Source organism: Haliotis rufescens, unplaced genomic scaffold (genome assembly GCF_023055435.1).
Source record: "Haliotis rufescens isolate VD_foot unplaced genomic scaffold, xgHalRufe1.0.p SCAF_2, whole genome shotgun sequence".
Classification (NCBI taxonomy): domain Eukaryota; kingdom Metazoa; phylum Mollusca; class Gastropoda; order Lepetellida; family Haliotidae; genus Haliotis; species Haliotis rufescens.
The window spans coordinates 3,378,991-3,397,340 of record NW_025963890.1 but is presented as its reverse complement, the minus strand read 5'-3'; the positions used below and the strand labels follow the sequence as shown (position 1 = coordinate 3,397,340).

The 18,350-nt window shown below is 41.3% G+C and overlaps 1 protein-coding gene across 5 annotated transcripts in view; it reads right to left on the bottom strand.

The window, feature by feature from the left end:
• Positions 1-4,526: 4,526 nt before the first annotated feature.
• Positions 4,527-18,350, bottom strand: part of LOC124116751 (prostaglandin E2 receptor EP4 subtype-like) — a 45,286-nt gene continuing 31,462 nt past the window's right edge. For all 5 annotated transcript variants that reach the window (XM_046478241.2, XM_046478239.2, XM_046478242.2 and 2 more), the window contains exons 3-4: positions 9,003-9,772; positions 4,527-5,989 (exon numbers count right to left, since the gene is read on the bottom strand). In XM_046478241.2, the coding sequence (XP_046334197.1) occupies positions 5,956-5,989; positions 9,003-9,772 (804 nt within the window). In that variant the 3' untranslated portion in view covers positions 4,527-5,955. The remainder of the gene's footprint in view (positions 5,990-9,002; positions 9,773-18,350) is intronic.

The window sequence follows — 18,350 nt, the reverse complement described above, 5'->3', positions numbered from 1 at the left end:
GGGATGAAATTGCAAAGCTTTTCGTTATCTGTGGTAGTCACCATCTTTGTGAAGCTTTACGAGACAAGAACAGCGATCTGATTGGATATCGCGTTTTCATTACAAGGGGCACAACTCGTGATCTACACGAGTTGGCGCCAGAGTCGAGCAAAGAAAAGTGGCCTTGATGTGCTAAGGGTAGAAACTAGGCTTTGACAAAGGCTAATGGACACTGTTCGAGGCGGCGTTTAATCCAATTCGCTCAGTCACTGACTTTGCCTATCTTCACCTGATTTGTGACCAGTTAACCGAACGTTATGTCCGCCTAACGATTTTCCAATGAAAGAGTCATACGTATTCTTGAACTTATTGATGTAACGGTAGCAATAAAACGCTTGCCTCAGGACACAGATTATTTCGGTCTCGTGTTTCCAACGAACGACTGAAATACGTACTTCTGTCTTAAACTAAGAACAGTATGCGCTTGTAATATTGTTGCGCTATTTTCAAAGCATACATGTATCTCAACACCCGCCGGACACATTCAGATGATGATCAAAGAAACAACAGTGTTCGTTGTCATCTCTTGCGTGTATGTTGTATATCATGTAAATACGAAATATCGAACAATCTCAGAACATTTGAGTACATTAGCCTTGCTGTTTATATTGACTCGGGCTGCTATTTGTCCTTTAAACTGAAGAAGACCGACTTATTGAGAAACGCCTCGGAACATCACTAATGTATCAAAGTAGGGTGAGGTGTAACATTATATTAAAGAAAGAATTGATCTTCTTTAATGCTTAAGATTAAGTGTTCTTGCTATTTGTAGCTAGACATGTCTTATAAACGTGTCTCGCCCTTTTCAGATTATCTTCATAGCAAGACTGGCGTCGACAAGCTTACGGCATTGACAGATTGGGCAAATTCAATGAAACGGGATCGTATTAATCGATATTACGTGAAAGAGAAATCCACATCTACTTAAGCGCATTTCAATTTCAAAAAACGAGTAAAACCAACCCTAAAATACACCTTAGTGATTGCCAGAGCTCTGGCTGATTAAAACAAACATGAAATATTAATTTCAACCATGAGAACCAATTAATCATAAAATACCCTGATTGCATCACTTAAATGTGAACCACACAGAGCACTCTGACCAGTGCCTAGGCCTCCACAGACTAGTTGCAATGAACACCGTGAAACCATTCTTTATTTCAGGTAAACGTTTATAAATAACGAATACTGATAATCGAAGTTTAATGTCTGTTTAGCATCAGGCTTCGCAGGTTGGGCATGCATTTAGATCACAAAAAAAATGAATGTATTTGTCCTGAATGATTTTAAAACATTATTTGAAAATTAACTCCATTCCTTATAGAATGTGGTATATGTGATATTGATTGGCCAAAGCATAATAACTTATAACATGACCATTACCAAATAATATCCCGTTTGGTGAATAAGTGGTACATGTCGGAAATATAGAGCATTTGTTGCATTGAAGAGGGAAACATTGAAAGATAGTACCCCAGGGCAACGCATTCAGAGACTCAGGAATATCGCAAAGTACCCCAAAAATATTTTTCCAACAAATGGTTAAGGACTGTACTAGGTCGCCATCGGCTTAAGGGCTGGTTGATTAATGAGCATCATCCATTTCATTACTTCACACGCCTTCTGTGTTCTCGTTAGCCGTGGTCCTTTACACCAACGTGAAGTGTTCATCTGTCAGCTGGCAATGTTCGTCTTCACCACGTTATGCATCATAGAGATCACTAAGGAGGTCGTCTACAAAGTAGACACGGCACCAGGAATACCTCAGAGTATGTTCCCTCGCTCCAGACGTTTGATATCGGTTTGTTTGTCCTTGATACCGCCGACCTTCTTCACGTTATTGAACGTATTCGTAAACGGTTCTGCGTGAAGTTATCGGATAGAGGGCGTACGTGTTGTCCCTTATTATTGTAAACATCTCGGCCAATAATACCAACCGACAATGTTATTGTAGTGTAAAGCCACAATAACGATCGCCCCACACCTTAACAAAAACATGCCATGATGACTCACCGTCATTGAAATCGTCACATTTTAACAATATCGCTGATTCGACTTAAATGTGTTTTCTCGTTACTCACTCGTCTGACCCAGCGACCTGGAGGTTTGGATGTATGGTTTTCGTAAAATCAATTGCTTTATAGACTGTTTTCGGTTCATTTTACTTTTAATACCGATTTCTTTTCAAGGTTTGCTTGAGTGAATGAATTAGATGCAACGCCGGTTTAAACAGTATTTCAGCTATATCACGCCGTGCATGCTTAATGTGTGAGGAAAGTTAAATGTGACTCAGCATTACGCTCTTGTGAACTCCACAGGTAAGACATAATGCAGACAAACCAAGGGTTATTATCGGGGTGAAACTCTGATTCAGGCCCTCGTCCAGCGGATCCTTGCGCAGCTAAGGGACGCAACACTGCTCATGATCAGCCACGCATAATTTCAAGATGCCTGTCCACAGATCAACTTTAGGCGGGATTGACAAAATAGTTTTTCAAGTTTCTACCAAATATATTTGCCTATGCAAAGTCAATGAGCCCCCAATCATACTATGTGTGCGTTTCCCGACCACATCATGACTATCGGTTGTCATTTGTGCCCAACAAACTATTTTTCCTCCATGACAACTAGTTCTTTTACGTTAGGTACCGATGCATGGGTGCCCAAATCACACTAACCTGTTTTTTGTTCGCAGTTTGCCTATACGTTGGGCTTGGGTAAATTCTACAGGGAATAACCCCTTGTAGGTTTCAGTGACTATGAATACAATACGAAGTCCGATCCCTTAGTTTAACCATAAGCAGATATATGCATCACTTATATTTACATTATTTTAGTTCCTGTACTGATCTTGAAGACTGTGAAATAAGCCAACTCGTATCAAAACCGTGAAGATCCGGGTTAGGAATTGGTCTTCAGCAACCAATGCTTATAGTAAGAGACGACTGTGCTTGTTGTAAGAGGCGACTATTGGGATTGGGTGATGAGTGTTATCGTATCGTATCCTATCGTATCGTATCTGTGAATAATCGAGTCTGGACCAGACAGTCCGCTGATTGACATCATGAGCATCGATCCACGCGTACGTGTATTCTGTATTGATGGTCAAAAGCAGCCATGTGTTTTTGATTCAGTCACCTCGGCGTTCTCATCGAAAGTCCTAAATGACATTCATCGTGGATGTTTATCACTTCGGTTAAACCTACGAGCACGGATATTGCGTGACAAATCAAAGATCATTATCACAGCGAATGTTGGGCTTGACCTTTGTGCATTAAAGGGACACAACTCTACGTTACACCACCTAAGATCTGCCGTATACCGTCGTTCGTGAGCCAACAGCTATTGTGCAGATGAATGTGAGGTGAGGTCAAATTGGGGTTAACGTCGCGTCGACGTGCATGTACTGTGCGTGTTTGTACTAGTCCTGACAGATGCCGATTTATAGTGCCAGCTCACTGAGATACCATGCCGCAGTTAAACATGAATACCCCACTCTGACACAGTATACTTACTCCGAGCCGACCAGTCTTTGTTTTAGCCCCTTTATGCCGAGCGCCAGACAGGGTAACAACAAGTACCATCTTTTAACGTCTTATGGTATGACGCGGCCGGGGATCGAACCCCGGAGCTTCCGCTCTCCGGGCAGACGCCCTACCACTAGACCACGGAGGCGGTCTGTGCAGATAAAGACCTCATGAAGACTATGATTGATTGTTATCACAAAGAATAAAACCATGTCTCCTAGTTCTTCATCAACTACCTGACCAGCTCCCTACACGCTATAAATATAAATGTACATCTGATGGCGGCATAAGATCATCCTCCGTCATTATAAGAAAGAAGTTTGAGAAGAAATATTGCAAAATATGCCAACCCTAAAATAAACTTAACTGAAGTCACCCTAATGTTCAGATGACGTAATGTTATCAATGTGCACCATGAATGACTTCACGTCGTATAGTTTTCATCAATGTAACAGGGCATTGTGGAACTTCAACTGACACAAATTATGTACAAATCATCAAACAGTTAGTCCACTCAACGCTTTACATGTTCCATTTGATATGATTTCAACATTTAATCTCGTTATCTTTTCTCTGTCTTCATAGCGTTAAGATTGCTATTGACATGCGTAGTATATGAGGAAATGCTCTCTAACGTAACGCTATTGAGAAAGCTTCAGTTGATAAATTTTGTGTTGTTTATTTTCAACGCCACACACATCAATCGGCCAACTAGGTGACGTGGCCTTTAAATAATCAAGTCTGGACCAGACAATCCTGTTATTGAAATTATGAGAAACAATTCACGCCGTCGGGGTACGATGACACGCAACCAGCCTGACCATCCGATCCATTAGGTTACTGGTGACCAGGTCTCACCCGTAGTTCCGTAGGAGTCAGTTGATTGACGATCTTAGGGTAACATTATGTACCGTCTACATGACGTTAACGTTTCGCGATGAAAAATGAAACTTACTAGGATATTGCTAAGCACTTTATTACATGAAACATAAACCATAATATCACAGATACAGGACATGGGGCATGATTGAGATCAAGGCTGGGTGCTTCAAGGAAAATATAGTCTTTATTTCATCCACATTATGTAACAAGCCTGCAAAATGCAAAATTAGAGGTATATTGTATTTTGGAGCATGAAGGCGATCATGTTTCTCATTCGTACTTTGGAAGTGTGTATGCTTATTATGTAAATATATTTAGAACATACGTTTCCGACGCTTGTACCATTTAAATCTTATGAAACATATGAACAACAAAACAAACCTTGACAACAGTTTTAGGAAATAATAGCTTAAATATCTGAAAGAATATTAAAAAATATGAAAATAGAAGACTGAAACGGAAATAAAGAGTTTTCAAAAAGTTTACGAATACATTTGCTACATGTAATTTTTACATGCGCTGGAGTGGTAGAAGTAACGATGAAACACAAACTCGCTAGAAAAATTTACATGTAGATAGACTTTGACATTTGAATTTTTGAATGCTGGACACACAGTAAGAATTAAGCATTGCATTACAGTCTCAATGTACACGGCTTTATGGTACTGCCGCAGTAAAATCTTTGGTAGCGCCATGTGGAAGTGAGCTAAAGTGAGGCACCGATACTGTGTTTGGTTTTGAGGTTCTTTGACAGAAAGGATTAAAATGTTAAGGGCGTTGATTTTATAGCCTTCCTTATTAACAATATTGAGACATTTCGATGAATATGCTAGCATATATATATAAACATTACCATGAGATCCTAGTTTAGGTACAGAAAAGTTGCAATAGTGTGAATAAAGACTGCATGGTCATGTCTAAACCAACATCTAGATTATCCAACAAATGAAGACTGATGATTGGACTTCTGTATGTAACCCTGTTGATTGATTTAATGTTAAATTCAGGGAATTTCACCAATAACCGTTTGTTTTGATTTTGCCGAAGAAATAAAATTTGAAGCTATTTGTAATATGTCATAAGTTTTAGACACAATAAACACATACGAATTATGAACCTGTAACTATATAAAGGAAGGCTAACAATATTGAGTTCCGCGACAATGAACTGCTTCGAGGATAATTTCTTTTAAGAATGAAATATTGACTGTGAATAATTTTGCTCTTTGAGTTCACTTGTCATAAGCAGTAACGACCTCGTCAAACAACTGAAAGAGCATGATATTGAAATATTAGCATGCACCTACAATCTTCCTTTTGTTCCTCGACCCACTTTCAGTTTCAGTGTCCGTTCAGTTGATTTTAACTCAATATTTCCTTGAATAATGTCAATGTGAATGAGTTCATTTCACACATCTCGGTTGCCATGTAAGTGTTCCGGAATGGTTGTGATCGTCTCTCAGGTCAATACACGGGCACTCGTATTGCACGGAAAAAAGGTTAAACTATCAGGTATATGACTTGGTTCGTCTTGCTTTTTGTCTGAAACAAAAAAATAGATGGTGAATAATGTGAATGTCATGTTTCAAACCCTTTTTGTAATCTGACATTTATATTCTGCATCAAAGAAAACTAAACTATCCTTTTCTTTCTGTGGACGAATGTATAATATTACAAAGTTTGTTTTTAACACATACGTTTCACACAAGTAATGGCAATAAAATAAATACGAATTTAAGGTTGTCCTTTTGAAATTACACAAATACTCTTCTAGAGATATTAATCATGTTTGTTATACCTCTATTAAGAATCTTGCAATTTAATTGGTTAGTCCGCACCACGTGACAAAACAATACATTTCAATGTAGACTACCAAGTCATGTGACTGACACTGACCTCTAATATTAACTCGTCACTCGTCTCTTGTTACCGCTAACTATTAGAGCGTCACTACTGACCAAAGGACCGCCTCCGTGGTCTAGTGGTAGAGCGTCCACCCAGAGAGCGGAAGGTCCGGGGTTCGATCCCCGACCGCGTCATACCAAAAGACGTTAAAAGATGGTACTTGTTGTTACCCTGTCGGCATTAAGGGGCTTAAACAAGGACTGGTCGGCTCGGAGTCAGTATCCTGTGTCCGAGTGGGGTATTCATGTTAAACTGCGGCATGGTATCACGGTGAGCTAGCACTATAAATCGGCATCAGTCCGGACTAGTACAAGCAGCCACACACACACACACACACACACACACACACACACACACACGTGCATGTACGTCACTATATAAGTGCAATAATCTTGGACGCGAAGTTAAACCCCATTTCACCTCACCTCACCTACTGACAAAAGAATAAGGGAACTGAAGAAATGAAGGTGAAGGTGTAGTAACGATAAATGTCTGTAAAATTAATTTCTGTCGTGTTGATCAATATCTGACGAAATATCTTGGCGATACATGTACGACAACCTGACGTCATACTGTGAATTATCTTGCGTATGGTTGCCCATGATAATTCCCGCCAAGCCGCCCGAAGAGCTACCCAAAGCAGGGCCACGTTGATGTGTGCTGGGCGTACACTTTCCGCCCGAGAACATCCCACAGATGTTCTCGCGGGGAAATGGCAGTATAGTGTCCGTATGCCTTCTCGTCGGACAAACTCGGTGACGATCTGGGCTCCACGTGGTCTGGCATTGTCAACTTGCAATTCAACATTTCTGTGAAAACTCTACCGAATGGAACAACGACAGTACGCAAAGTTCGTCAACATATCGCTGGCCTGTCAAATGCCCATCCACAAGAACCCAATCAGTTTGCCTGTCATATGTGATACCGCCACACACCATGACACTACCGCCCCATACCGATCATGGTCAAGACTTTTTGCCCTGGAATACCGCTCGCCGCTACGTCGACAACGTCTTTTTCTGCTATCTGTGAATCGCATGCGAACCTTGATTCGTCTGTGAACATGATGTAACGGCCTGGCCTAGTCCACCCCAATCTTTGCCGCCTATGGTAAGCGGTAGGGGTCACACCCTTCACAGATCGCCTTCCTTTCAGTCGGTCTGCATTGAGCCAGTTTTTAACAATAGATGTTTTAAATCGGAATTGATAACAGAATCAGATTTGAATGTATTGCGTACTGCAATAAATGTAATGAGACGATCTTTTCTCGGTGTCGTATTTTAGACCTACCACGTCCAGGTCTCATTGCACCCTACCGTTTGGCGGTACTTGTCCCACAGTCGAGAAATTTTACTTTAAGATGTCAAGGGGAATAGAAAAAACACAGAGGTCCAGTGAAATAGAGGAAACAGATGTCAAGTGAAATAGAGGAAACAGATGTCGCGTGAAATAGAGGAACACAGATGTTAAGCGGAATATAGGAGACACAGACGTCAAGTGGAAATAGAGAAGACACAGGCGTCGAGTGGAAATAGAGGAAACACACATGTCAAGTGGAATAGAGGAACACAAATGTCACGTGAAATAGAGGAACACAGATGTCAAGCGGAATAAAGGAGACACAGACGTCAAGTGGAAAAAGAGGAGACACAGGCGTCGAGTGGAAATAGAGGAAACACACATGTCAAGAGGAATAGAGGAACACAGATGTCACGTGAAATAGAGGAAACATGTCAAGTGGAATAGAGGAGGCAGATGTCTCGTGGAATAGAGGAAACACAAATGTCACGTGAAATAGAGGAGACACACGTGTCAAGTGGAATAAAGGAGACACACGTGTCAAGTGGAATAGAGGAGACACACATGTCAAGTGGAATAGAGGAGACACACATGTCAAGTGGAATAGAGGAGACACAGGCGTCAAGTGGAATAGAGGAGACACAGGCGTCATGTGGAATAGAGGAAACACAGATGTCACGTGAAATAGAGGAAACACACGTGTCAAGTGGAATAAAGGAGACACACGTGTCAAGTGGAATAGAGGAGACACACATGTCAAGTGGAATAGAGGAGACACACATGTCAAGTGGAATAGAGGAGACACAGGCGTCAAGTGGAATAGAGGAGACACAGGCGTCAAGTGGAATAGAGGAAACACAGATGTCACGTGAAATAGAGGAAACACACGTGTCAAGTGGAATAAAGGAGACACACGTGTCAAGTGGAATAGAGGAGACACACATGTCAAGTGGAATAGAGGAGACACAGGCGTCAAGTGGAATAGAGGAAACACACATGTCACGTGGAATAGAGGAGACACAGGCGTCAAGTGGAATAGAGGAAACACACATGTCACGTGGAATAGAGGAGACACAGGCGTCAAGTGGAATAGAGGAAACACACATGTCACGTGGAATGAAAGAAACACAGTATGTCAGTGGGTTTGGTTTAACACTGCTTTGACCGATATTCCAGTTACATAACCGCCCGTCAGCTTAATGTGGGAGGAAAGCCAGAAATGATGCAGGTCTCAGACATTTACCACTTTGGCGAAACCCACGAGCACGGGTATGGTGCTGACAATCCTATAAACATAACCGGGACGAACCGTTTTGTTGGAAGCAACATTTAGTTATAAAATTGCACTCACCTATTTTGTGGTGATTTGACAGGCGTGATATCGGAGTGAAGAACTTTTTCACTGATAAGGTCATTGGGCACACTTTGGGTAAGGCTGAATATACCGGAAGAAGAACATTCCTCAGGCTCGAACACGTCTGAATCACTATCGGGATTCAAATTAGCGTCTGGTGTGTTACTGGCCCTGGAGGTTGACTCTATGGCGTCATCGGAATCAATATTTGACGAAGCAGCAACTGGAGGAAGAAGACGGAATATATCGACATAGATACCATCTGGTGAATCTGACTGATGCCTCTGGCTATTTGAGGAACTATCATAGGCACCGTTTAGTTCTGGAATGCCCCCAGCAGCAACTTTGGATCTTGTGACATCAGGAAGATGATCACTATTGTTTGATGATGCAGTTCTCATAACATCCGGAAGTGCACCGGCGCCATGTTGGAATTCCTGCGCGTTTGAACGAACTCTGGCTTCATCACAGCTTTGTCTTGCGGCAGGGTCACTTGGTTCTGTATTCCCGACAAAATAGTTCCTGTGACAAAGTTGACGTCTCACGTGCACGTATTGGTTACATCGACACTCCGGTACATCTTTTGAAGAAGTTGATTTTGAACAAACAAACTTTTTTGCAGTATCACGTATCTTTTTGAGGAAAGCCTTCCTCAAAAGAATGTAGAGCCATGGATCTAACGTCTGATTGAGGCTTGCCAGGCGGACTGCAGTTAATCCCAGCACTGGATTGGATTGTTTGGTTGCCAGCGTTATAACGATATGAATCTGAAATAGAAAAGTTAAGAGATAAACAATATTGTGCTGAAACATTGAACGTTACAAGGTACCATACATATAAAACATGCAAATAACATACAATTAACCCCATACGACTTACATTTCAAATTCATTTTGCAATACAAGAAACGAGATGAGATAAGCACTCTTCTTGGCTTACTGGATTATAGATTGAATGTTTCAAAAATGATTATTGTGAGTGAGTATGATTTTACGCCGCTTTTAGCAATATTCCAGCAATATCACGGCGGGGGACACCATATATGGGCTTCAAACTATATACCCATGTCGGGAATCGAACCCTGGTCTTCGGCATGACGAGCGAACGCTTAAACCACTAGGCTACCCGACCGCCCCAGAATGAATGTGAACGTTTCGGTATACGCCTTTTCATATCAGAGAAGTAAGCAGAACTTGACTACAGCTGTTTGTCGTGGTGATATTTAAAAAAACCCTATAGAAACATTAAATTCAACACGGGACAAAGATTTGCTCATAGGCTAGTTAATATTCACGCATGTTTATGACAATATTTCAGAGTTTTTGTGTTATTTTTGAAGTGTTAAAGTACAATGCCCCTTATCACACCCCGTCCTCGTAAATCTAACGTCAAGCTATCTCTGGTAAATATTTTAAGTGCACAGCTGACACAATCCTTAAACAACATTGTATTTATTGCTTCGATTGACGGCGCTTTAAATGAATGTCATTTGAGTTGATATTTAACGTCGTATCGGCATTATTTCAGCCTTATAGCGATTTATGATTGGTGGTACATATACTCTTCCAAGAAAAAGTAGGGGACCATTAACTATAAATGTTTTGATCTGTCGTCAGAAGAATGATCGGCTTTGGTTTTGAAACCAAAACGTACTAACGCCCCGACACACACGAACACTGAATGTGGACCATGCACGTGGGTAGGGGGTGGGAAAGGTAGTCAAATCGCACTGAGCTTTAATATAGTTGATTTTCATTATCCATAGTAACACGTCAGCTCTCTACTCTTGCTTTAATGCAATATTTGTGATCAGATTGTGAATGCGTCGTCTAACTGTTACATGCGCCAGACCACCGGAGTTCAAGTTACTGACCTGACTCTCAGAAATCGTTTGTATGCGGATAACCTGTATGGTCGACGACCACGTGTAAGTACCACCTTTATCAAGTCGACACATTCTAGCAACAGGCCAATGATGTATAGAGTGTAGAAACTGGGGGAATCGAAGATGGTTTCGTTTTAAGATGAGTCCAGATTCACTCTGGACTGTCTGGACAGGCGTGGACACGTCTGAAAGGGTCCTAACCAACATCAGCACAAGGCAACATGACAGATTTTGAGATGGGTCTCGGGATCAGGGGTAGGGGACGGGATCAGTACAACTGTTAGAACGCCACTGAACATCGTGGCAGCCTTAGTTGTGTCGTTTGCGTGCAATGCTGGTACACGTTTTGTCGTCAAAGACGAAAACGCTCGTGCCCATCGTGCATCGTAAATGACTACCTCAAGGAGCAAAACATCACCAGAATGCAATCGCTCGGCATGAGTCCTGACCTTTTGCCCATAGAGCACGCCTGGGACATTAGCGGGCGACGTGTACGTCGACGTCAAAAGTCACCCGCTGGCCGAACAGGGCCAGGTGCTACAAGAAGAGGAGGACAAGACTCCCTCCATTGTTATTGGGAGACAGACCATGCCACGCCGTAGGAACGAATGTTTGACCAATCGGGGGCATGACCGATTATTGATCATCTCAAACGTTACTTTTTTCTGCTGACCCCTGTCTTCTTGGTTGTTTCCACACTTACAATACACCGCCAACATGTTCTGTTGAGTGTCATCTTACACCTCGTCCATCTTTGTTCTTATCTATCCATTACCGTCACTCGACTTTGTGTTTCAGTAATCAGCTGTTGTTTTCGAATAGTTTTCGGCGAGTGTATTAATAACCATTAGCATAAATATGCATGTTGAGCTGTATCTTCTCTCCCCCATTCACTTTGTATTTTCGTCATCAGCCGTTGTTTTCAAACAGTTTTTGGAGAGTGTATTAATAACCACTAGTGTAAATAGGCAAGTTGAGCTGTATCTTCCCTCCCAATTCACAAACATAAACTATAACAGGTTGACTTATTCTTTGATAATATCAATGTGACATGTATAAACTATGATGGGTTCATTTGTTCATAAATAACATCACTGTCATGTCTACTATAATAAATGTGTGTTTCGTAATCTTGAATTACGGAGTAATTAAAGTCTGTTTATGCATCTTTGGTGGAAGGTACACGGGCACCTCTAAGCGGGACAAAGGTGTTGAAGTAAACGGAACGGATGGCAACAGGAGCGCTTTGTTGGTGAGGCCACACGCAGCTTAGATGTTTTCTGTGTGAATAATGTATATGTGTTTTACAGAGTGTAGTAGAGGATCGTAAAAGAGTTAAACCTCAAAATAGTTGTTTGTGCAGTGTTAAAAAATATATTACGACTTTAAATGTCATATGTTGGTCCTTTACCCTTTTTACGTTTATTGTGCTTTGGATATTTTTAATGAGCTTATTTGCTGTAAACAGGTTTGGATACAGACATGTCTGTTAATACAACGTACATGTTTGCAGCTGTCTGTCAGATAACGTTCGCACTTCACGACATAACGTATGGACGTCATAACCCGCAGCTAAGGTTATTTGAACGAAATAGATGCTCAGGTGAAATCTAGCAAGCATTTTACTCAGCAATTCGCAATATTGAAACCATATCATGGCGGGGAAACAAAAGGAGAATATGTTTTCTTGCGAACTAACATCTTGCCTTATCGAGTGTCAAATACCTGTCAAAGATGATATATTCATGCTCTGGTCATAATGGTATTGAGATGACGGAAAGTAACTCCGGAATAATGTCTTACACATTCACTTGAGAAAAATGTCGATTATATATTTTCAAATAAATAAGTATTTCCTATAATAAATACGAATGGACTTTATGTTGAGAATCGAACACGGGACTACGGAACTTGGTTACAATTATACTGCTAGCTAGGCTGTCCTACCACACTCATAAAAAGCTAGATATTTAAAGCACGATGTTTGAATGTTAAAATGTATGAAAATAAAGGAATAGCTCTCAGCAATACTGCTTTCTGCAAGATGTTACACACCTTGACGTTCTCTATATGAGAGTCAACAGTTCGCCTAACGTTAATGGATATGCCTTAGTCCCACTTGCAGAGCTACTCATTCCAAATCACACCGAGAGCCTGTTTCCGGTCACAACGTTAGGAATTCTAACCAGGGAGGACTATTATATTGCATTTTATTACAATGGTAACCACACGTCTCGAGACAAATTTCCCTATTACTGCCCACAACTGCCAATTAATCTCATCTTCATGGGCTCTCTCTTGCAACGCACATCACGGCCTCAACAGAACCACATGTATTTAACTGTCCATTCCATCGGCGTGCAGGATTGGGTACCAGATTAAGTACAACAATCATATTTGCAAACATGGACGTCACGCAGCCTTCGCAGTTCGATGGACCAATGTCTACATGTCTTTTACCTTAATTTGTTCTTGTTTATGATTACAAAAACTGTTTTGTTTATTGTTAACAGACAAGGATGTAACTGTAATGTATAATCTATTTATTCATTCGGGGGCACGGGTGGCCCAGTCGTCTAAGGCGCCACGATTCGCTGTGCAGAGTTGCGTCCCTTGGCCACGCCAGAAACCTATGATTGTGGGTTCGAATCCCGGTTCGCCCCGATTATGTTTCTAGGTTTGTCAGCACCATACCCGTGCTCGTGGGTTTCACTGAAGTGGTAAACGTCTGAGACCTGCATCACTTCGGGCTTTCCTCCCACATTAAGCTGACACGCCGTGATATAACTGGAATACTGTTAAAAGCGGCGTTTAACCCAACTCACTCACTCACTCACTATTTATTCATTCATGTATAATCATAACACATGCTCATGATATAGTCGGAAACGTACAATCGACTCTGCTTTCGACAGAGACTTCTTATGATAATTATGAATTTGGAAAGAGTTTTGTTATATTATTAAGGAATCGTGTTTGGTTTCAACAAAATCATTACATGCGCTGTCGTGTTACTGTAATTTCTAGCCCAACACTTGTTCGTCTTGTCAAGACTCAATTGTTAACAGGTCACTTTCTTATGGTAGGATACGGCTCACACTCCGTCGCAGCGGTGACTCAGCATAACACCACTGCCACAGGCTAATTTGCATATCACGTGACCGGACTTTTCTCTTGTTTGTAAACAAACGCGCTTTTTCAGAAATCAGTATAGAACGGACTAATGCAAGTATTTGGGGGCGCTTCGCATATTATTTTGCATAACTATATAGATATGCTACTACAACTGCGACAGTGAGTTGCATGACAATATATATTTATGCATCAAAGTGACCGTGTCGCTAGCTCTCCGTTGGGCTTCGATGACAGCACGTGGAGCCGTACAACCAATGTAAACATAGGATAACTACGCAAAAACAAGTAGATTTTTACGTATTTGCATACTTTCTCAATGAAAGTTAACCATTCTTTGACATTTGTTTATGAAAATGTGTAGACTTGTCAAACATGAAACGGATGAAAAGCATAATATTATGCAATATCTTGAATGGACTGTGAAAGATGTGACGAGGTGGCAGAGGTACTATGCTAGCTGGCTGCCGGACGCATGGAACTCTGGGTAGGAGGGTGGTACTATGCTAGCTGGCTGCCGGCCGCATGGAACTCTGGGTAGGAGAGTGGTACTATGCTAGCTGGCTGCCGGCCGCATGGAACTCTGGGTAGGAGAGTGGTACTATGCTAGCTGGCTGCCGGCCGCATGGAACTCTGGGTAGGAGAGTGGTACTATGCTAGCTGGCTGCCGGCCGCATGGAACTCTGGGTAGGAGAGTGGTACTATGCTAGCTAGCTGCCGGCCGCATGGAACTCTGGGTAGGAGAGTGGTACTATGCTAGCTGGCTGCCGGCCGCATGGAACTCTGGGTAGGAGAGCGGTACTATGCTAGCTGGCTGCCGGCCGCATGGAACTCTGGGTAGGAGAGTGGTACTATGCTAGCTGGCTGCCGGCCGCATGGAACTCTGGGTAGGAGAGTGGTACTATGCTAGCTGGCTGCCGGCCGCATGGAACTCTGGGTAGGAGAGTGGATACAGTTGTGTGGCATCAGGCTAAAAAACCAACTGACTTTTTTATGCAAAATGTATGCGTGGTGGGTGCGGTAGGACAGGGCATGCTTTTACCACTGATTTTCAGGGATCCATTCACATAATTGTCACTGCTATTTTGCTATACGACTAATGGAATCTATTTCAGAGGTTGTTCGAGACTGCTTGTTCTCTGGCGTTGACATTACATGTTTATGAAGCACATCGCATGGTCAACATCGTATCGTCGACATCACGTTTAATACCATCACCATGACTGTACAATAAGTGTCACGTTTCAAATTGTACATGGCAAGTGTTAGGTTAAAATGATAATAAAAACGGTTGAAAGAAAAAGGAAAACAACCGTTCAAAAGGAAAAATAGGTTTGTCATTAATGCTTTGCTACAATCGATAAATATTGCCAAAAAAACTGTTCTATGGAGTAATATAATATGTAATCGCATTTGTTATTAACCAGCTGTCCGTTACAGCACGATTAGTAGCACACGTAGTCTTACAGACCCTGATACAAACATATATCAAATACAGCCCATGCAAGTCTATAATGTTTGGCAAGTCGAGATTACTGCAGTATCAGGAGTATTCAGGAAGGGAGTCACTGGGCTCCTTTTATATTATATTTTTATTAAGATAACTGAACAACTGTTTTTTTCAGTACGATATGTTCATTCCAGAGACTAGATGTTGGTCTATAGCACACGGAGTCGTGGTGAAATGCATGAGTGCGTTGGACTTTATGTCGCTTTGAACAGTATTCCAGATATATCACGCAGTGGAAGCTTTATGTTGGAGCGAGTGAGTGAGTATGGTTTTACGCCGCTTTTAGCAATTATCCCAGCAATATCACGGCGGGGGACATCAGAAATGGGCTTCACACATTGTACCTATGTCGGGAATTGGACCCGGGTCTTCGGCGTGACGAGCTAGGCTACCCGATCGCCCGCTTTATGTTGTAGGAAAGTCCGATGTGATATGAGACGGTGAGTAGGGTTTTATGTCGTTGAACAGCATTATTCCGACAATAACGGCGATGAACATCTAGAATGTGTTTGATTATGTAGATATACAAATACATTATCACTCAGCGCGACGAACGGACGCTTTAATCATTGGACCTATCCCGTCGAACATATATTAACAAAAAGGTGCATGGTAGATCAGCTACAGATATGACTCATAAACTTACAACACAGAATACAGCCCAAACAGGAACGTTAACAGTTGAAGTGCACGAAAACATGACAATTTCATGCTTAATTTAACGCTTAAATATGAATGCCTTAAAAACACATCAAACCCCTATTAAAGTTCTTTCTAGGTCTTCAAACAACATTCAGACAGACTCGGGGAAATAAAATACTTTGTACGAACAGACCATAGAAATTCCCGAAAATAAACTTAATTCAAACAAGAACGTTTTAATAGTTTTGCACAGAATATCCTTGTGTATTCAAGCTTTTCAAACCATTTTGACGATGCTGTTCAAGGACACCGCTGCGCTTCACAATGTGTGAGTGCTCTCGTCTGAGATGCGACTAGGGATGAGACTAGGATTTCACGGGTGAGTAAGGAAAGTCCATAGTAATTCATAATAAATATAACAAACATCCTGTCTATAATGAAATATATAGAGGATATTTCATGTGTCGAGTAAAATATCTTGACAGGGGGAAAGGAGACATTTTCGTGGAAATATCTCTTTTTCCCACGTCACGAGATGAGAGAAACGTGATATTTCACTCGACACATGGAATATCCTATTTATTATATCCTTTTTGATGACTTGTCTACCGGAAAATTAAATTATTTCATTACAAATGTAAAACCTTGAAATGTAAATTCTCCCTACCTTACACACAGGGACCGTGCACCAACCCCTTGTAATTGATACAGTAACTTAAAAAGTAGTTTCGTGTTTGCAAAATCTTAAAATATATAAACAAAAGTATCTTTAACAAAAAGAATTCATGAAAACTTGGTGACCACTGTTGGAAGCGAAAGAATACACGCTGGTCATGTAACAACAATGCCGCTTGGCGAACGAACGGTTTCGATTGAAGAATTAAATGAGAAATTTACAGTTTATAACGAAAGATTTTCGAGAGAACAGAACAGATTGATATTAACTCCTGAAATGACCATCTGTCATTATTTTGCTTTGTCAATGTGGAACTAACGTAAAAAGGACGTCAACAGTTTGCTAAAGGGAGACAATTTGAGAGGAGGTAACTCTTGTATGGCAATAGTTCCGTCAAAATGTTATGTTCTCAACAGTGAAATATCAAGCGTTATGTTCTCTGAAGTGAAATATCAAGTGTTATGTTCACTGCAATGCAGCAAATATCACTAATCTCAACTTCAGAAAACTCAGTCTTTCACACTTAAGTATATAATAAATGATAACTACGGGATAAATCGCAAAGAACAATAAAGAGCGAAGGGTGGTTTATTTCACGATAAAACATTGTTCCATCATGACATTATTTCTGGAGATTCGAACATGCCCTCACAACTTTATGGCGTATATTGGACGACGTTAGTTTTGAGAGGGGAGTGTCTAGTGAGTTGTTTCCCAAAGCTGTTGCTGGGAAAAGCAGATGGCCGAACGATCGCATTCAAAACCGGGAGAGATGTGACAGCTTGGGACAGCACTGGGAGAAAAGGTACAGGTAATCGACGTGAGGATTGTGAGAATATGCGGGAAATACGCACCTGTGCACAAAATGGACTTGTCCGACATTGCCGAGGTCGGATTCTATTGGGGCAGTTATCATTATTAAAATACGCGTAATTTTTTTAAAGCCTGTACATTTTATCATCATCCTTATATAGGCTGTACATAATGTTGATATCACATATAGGAAATAAACGACTCGTTGTCGTTGTGTATCGTACAATAAAACACTGCTGCGCCCTTCATGGTTTGTTCTCCCTGCTGTGTTTATTTAACGATAAACAACGACCACAGTTGTTTATTTCTAATTTACAAGATCATAAAAATATCTTGAGAGAATGGGGTTTTCTGCATGTTTTATTAATATTATAACAATATATCAGTCTGGATGAGCTGAAAGATTTTGATGTCGCGTTCACGATTATTGCACTTATATAGAGATGCGCATACGCGTTTAAATGTGTTTGTGTGTGTGCGTGCGTGGCGTGTGACTATGTGTGCATTGTTGTGTGTGTGTTGTGTGTCTTGTGCGTGTTTAGTGTGCGTGTTAGGTGCATGTTTTGTGTGTCTTGAACGTGTTGTGTGTGCGTTGTGCTTGTTAGGTGCATGTTGTGTATGTACGTTGTGTGCATGTTGTGTGTGTGTGTCTTGTGCGGTTTGTGTGTGTCTGTGTTGTGATACAGC